The sequence below is a fragment of the Terrapene carolina genome, unplaced genomic scaffold (genome assembly GCF_002925995.2).
Source record: "Terrapene carolina triunguis isolate 2854851 unplaced genomic scaffold, T_m_triunguis-2.0 Scaffold517, whole genome shotgun sequence".
Taxonomy (NCBI): domain Eukaryota; kingdom Metazoa; phylum Chordata; order Testudines; family Emydidae; genus Terrapene; species Terrapene triunguis.
Window position 1 is genome coordinate 3,067,319 of NW_020664868.1, and position 4,457 is coordinate 3,071,775.

At 56.0% G+C, this 4,457-nt stretch overlaps 1 protein-coding gene across 1 annotated transcript in view; it reads right to left on the bottom strand.

Moving 5' to 3' along the window:
* Positions 1-765: 765 nt before the first annotated feature.
* The window catches only part of CLIP3 (CAP-Gly domain containing linker protein 3), an 8,505-nt gene continuing 4,813 nt past the window's right edge, over positions 766-4,457 (bottom strand). Inside the window, exons 6-9 of the mRNA XM_029913207.1 lie at positions 4,270-4,394; positions 3,673-3,737; positions 2,895-2,967; positions 766-1,362 (exon numbers count right to left, since the gene is read on the bottom strand). Coding sequence (XP_029769067.1) covers positions 1,308-1,362; positions 2,895-2,967; positions 3,673-3,737; positions 4,270-4,394 — 318 coding nt within the window. The 3' untranslated portion in view covers positions 766-1,307. The remainder of the gene's footprint in view (positions 1,363-2,894; positions 2,968-3,672; positions 3,738-4,269; positions 4,395-4,457) is intronic.

Here is a 4,457-nt window from a genome sequence, read left to right on the forward strand (position 1 = left end):
TGTAGAGTTTAGTTATACCAGGATAAAGGTGTCTCGTAGCCAGTATAGTTTATTCCCCTTTCTCTCCGCTAGACTGATATAAGCACCTTGATACCAGTATAAATCCACAGTACTGCTTTAACTGGACTGGGACTGGACTGCTCTAACCGGGAGTGTTAAACAGGACAACGTTCACGTTTAGACAGACCTTTGGCTCGGTGGGGAACATCAACATGCCATCCACGGCTAATTTTTCTTTTAAGATAGTTATTAAGGGTCATTTTCTTTTAAAAATATATATTTTTTCTAAACAGCTCAAAAGGAAAAAAGCCCGGCAGGTTTGCCTGCGAATAAAGAGCGATCGCGCCGAGGGGAACGAATCGATGAGAATGAAAGAGGGATGGAGGAGCACCAGACAACCGCCGTGTTAAGAGGCCCCCGACCCCGGTACAAGCTGCTCCAACCTTTGAAGCCAACATCAGGTGGTCCTTGGAGCAGTTGTGTCTCAAGGGGAATGCTTGGCAATCTCTGTAAGCGCTGATCTACCTTAGAAATACATTCATGCACTGATTTTCCCCCTGGTAACTGAACAGTGGGCCCCAGAGTGAATCCCGGGGGACAGGGGCTTTCTCAGAAGGGGGCCCGCACTACTTCCAGAGAGGAAGGTCCCCCCAAATCTCACTGCTCTTTAAGGTCCAACATGAGACCGGTTTCTATAAGCCAGATCTCCTCCCTGGAAGGAACTGAGCAATCGAATAGCATTGATCCTGGAAGGTGAGCATTGCATGATTCCCAGAGAAAAAGGCGGCTTAAGCTGGGGAGGATCATTACTTCCACACCCGGAGTGTTATAACCTGACCCTGTCCACGCTGCTACAGAGATGAAGAGAGAGGCCAGGTTAGATTAAGTTTAGTTGGGGAGCAACTCAAAGGGCCAGGTTCTGGGGATCCCGGATCGGCCTTACCCCGAGCGTCAGGCTCAGAGCAATCAAACCGCAGAGGGAAATCTGTACCAAAGAGGTTTTGTGTTCATGCCACTGCGCCCCGGAGGGGGGTCGGGGAGAAATCAACGAGGGGAGCTTCCGAGCCCATGTCACGTCTACCCGGGGTGTGGGGTGCACACGCGCGGTGGGGTGGGGGGGGGTTAGTGCAGCCTTTCTCGCGGACTACAGGGGGCGACGTTCAATGGTACCAAGGCACTGGGGTTCACTAGAACTGCGACTCGGGCGGGGGCGGGGGGGAGATGAGAGCCCAACGAGGAGAGCAGTCTTTCGGTTAGTTGGAGAACGGAGGACAGAGCGGAGGACGGGAGAGGCGCGCGCCGAGGTCTTAGGACTGCATCTCTGCACGCAGCATCCAGGGGAACCAGCAGCAGAAGAGTAATCTGAAAGAGACGAGAGAGGGGGGAGCGCTCGCCCGGCAGCTCACAGCAGGGACCCCCGACAGCAGGGGGAGAGGAAATGAGAAGGCAGCGTGTCAGTTTCTTGGGGCAGGGACTGGCTTTTTGTTCTGTGTTTGTACAGCCCCTGACAGCAATAGAAATGTACAGCGCCTGGCGCCACAGGATCCTGGTCCAAGACTGGGGCGCCTAGGCGCTACCGTAATACACCTAATAGCAACACAACTGTACAACACCTAGTACAATGGGGTCTTGCTCCATGACTGGGGGTGCTTCCGTAATACACTGCAATAAAATGTACAGCCCCCTAGCACAATGGGGTTCTGATCCATGAGTAGGGTGCCTGAGAGCTACCGTAATACACTTAATAGCAATAAAAATGTACAGCCCTAGCACAAAGGGGTCCTTGTCCGTGACTGGGGTTTTTTGGCACTACCGTAATTCACATAATAAATAACAACAACAGCTATGTAGGCAGCCAGGGAAAGGGTATTTCCCCCCCGGCTAGATCTGAGTGGGGCTCACAACAGGTTAGCCTCCTGAAGACTGAAACACCGAAGTCTAGGGCTTGATACAGCGGTATCGAGTGACACCGAAGGGCTTGCAGAGTCAGATTAGATGGTCTAACGGTCCCTTCTGGCCTTAACCGCTTTGACTCTATCAATCATCCTCTGAAACAGCTGGTGCTGGCTGCTCTTTCCCGATTGGCTGGCACATCCCAGGGGGCTGGGGCTGTTATTCTCACTTGAGACAGGGAAGGTGGTTTACAATGGCTTTAAGCCAGCTCTGTCCTCCCCATATGCTTCCTGTGCAGGGCCCTGCCTGGCCTGCATTGTAAAGTCAGAGCAGCCTCGGGGCTGCTCGAGCAGTAAGTTAGCTCTGAGGCTGCTCTCATTTCCTGTTTGCTCCTCAGGGGGCCTGGTGGGCAGAGAATAGCCACAGCGCGGTGCACTCCCCCCGCGTTCCTGAGCCCCCCCCCCCATGGATCCTGGGGAGCAGAGAATAGAAATAGCGGGGTGCTTTGGCCACACCCCCAATCGGCCCCCTATGGGCCCTGGTGGACAGAGAATAACCACAGCGCAGGGTGCTCCAGCTATGCCCCAACCCATGACCTACACTGGGAGCTGGGCTCTTACACCAGCTCCACATAGGCCAGCAATGGGGGGGGTCCCAGAGGGCTATTTCCATCCAGCGCACTCTGCTTGGGGCCTGAGCGGGACCATCCAGCTGCCTAGCCCCAGTCCGAGAGCAGCTTCCAGCGCAGGAAATGGTGTTTCTCTCTTTTCCTTTGGCTCCGGTTCTAAGCTGGGAGTAGCGCTAGGAGATGCTACAGGGAATTTCCCCCCTTGCTTTTCAGGTGCGTGTTACTTACCCTGGAGAGTGTCAGGAAAAGGGGGTATGCGGAGGGTCATTTCTGTGTCTGGGACTCAGGGTGGCGATTGCTTCCCACCCCAAACCAAGATGGGAGAGCTCTGGTCACCCCACCCGACCTGCCCCCAGCTCCTTCCCCATCTTACCTAGAGATGGAGTTTTCTGACGTGATGTCTTTTGGGGTCCTGACTGCTGTGAAGTTGCGCTTTGGCTGTGACACTGCGAGAGAAGGGAGAACGCCGACGCTTTAAATGGAGTACTGTACCCGGGGGCTACCGACACCCTCTAACAAACCCAGGTGGAATCACAGTGCGACAAACCCAGGCGGGGGCACAGGCCTCGTGGTTAAGGTGCTCACCTGGGATGTGGGCGGCCCGGATTCAATTCCCTGCATGGTGGTTGTAAAGGATCGCAGAGATGACGGGGCTTACGGCTCAAAACAGGGAGGGGGTGACGGGCTGAGGCAAGGGAGGGCTGCTGCTGCAACGAGGGCAGTGTGTGGGGGGGGAATGGCGCTGGCAGAATGAGGGGAGCGTGGAGCAGGGGTTGGAGCACGACCTGCTACGCCACAGACTCCCCGCGTGACGTTGAGCAAGTCCGTGCCTCAGTTTCCCCATCTGTGCAAGGGGGCTAAACAGCCCTGCCTCCCAGGGACGATGTGAAGCTGAACACATCCTAACGATTGTGAGATGCTCGGAGAGGACAGTGCCGGGGGAGGAGCGGGGGTCACATAAGCACTGAAGAGAGATTCCATGGGGCCATGACTTGGGCACAGATGGAATTGCTGGGGAAGACTGGATGTCCCCGTGGCCTCACTAGTTAAGTCACCCCCTGGTGCAAGGCCAGTGGAGTCACAGGTGGGGTGGGCCCCTGGTCCCTCCTGTCGCTGGGGGGAAGGGAAAGGCGGATCCAGAGTATACCTACTAGTGACTTGGTGCACCTTCTTCACCGAACTGCTATCTCCCTGGGAGTCTTTGGGGCCGCCGATCCTGCAAGGGAGGGGCAGGGAAAAGGCAGAGAAGAGAGGCTTGTTCACGGAGGTGTGGAGCAGCCAGGACCTTACCGACGCCAGGGCGTTGCCCAGATTCCAACCACCGGTGATAGACAAGGAAGGCTGCTCGCATACCGGTGACTGGGATCAGGGCGAACCCTCCGCACAGGCGAGGCCTGAGATCCATCCCAAAGCCTCTTCAAAACGGGAGGCGGATAATCCGGGGGAAGCCACTTCTGTGACATTTGCCTCAGACGAGTCCCGGTGCTCTACAGGGAGAATATCTGCCACCCGAGGGGGCTTCGTTAGGATGATTTGGAGGCTGTCGCGTCCTTGCCAATTAGAATCAGAGCTGTCAGAAGCTTCAGGAAATTGTACTCACACATACATGCGCCCCTCAGGGAGCGGGATTTGAACCCGGCACAACAAACCGCAGGTTCCCACCCTTGAGCTAAAGTAGCAGCAGTGGGGTCAGCCACCAAAAGGCGATCGCTCACGCTCACACGTAGCTAGAGCCAGGAGAAACGTACCTCTGGACCCTGGAAGGTGGGGCAAAGACTCCGTGTTTAGGGGAGCAGCTGAAATACCGGACCCCGAAGACCGAGCCATCGTGTTTCCCCGTGGGCTTGTCGAGTTCGATGCCGAACCAGTAACCTGGCGATGGGATAAGAAGCCGTCAGCAGTCCATTTCCCAGCACGAGACGCGGGCTCAAACCCC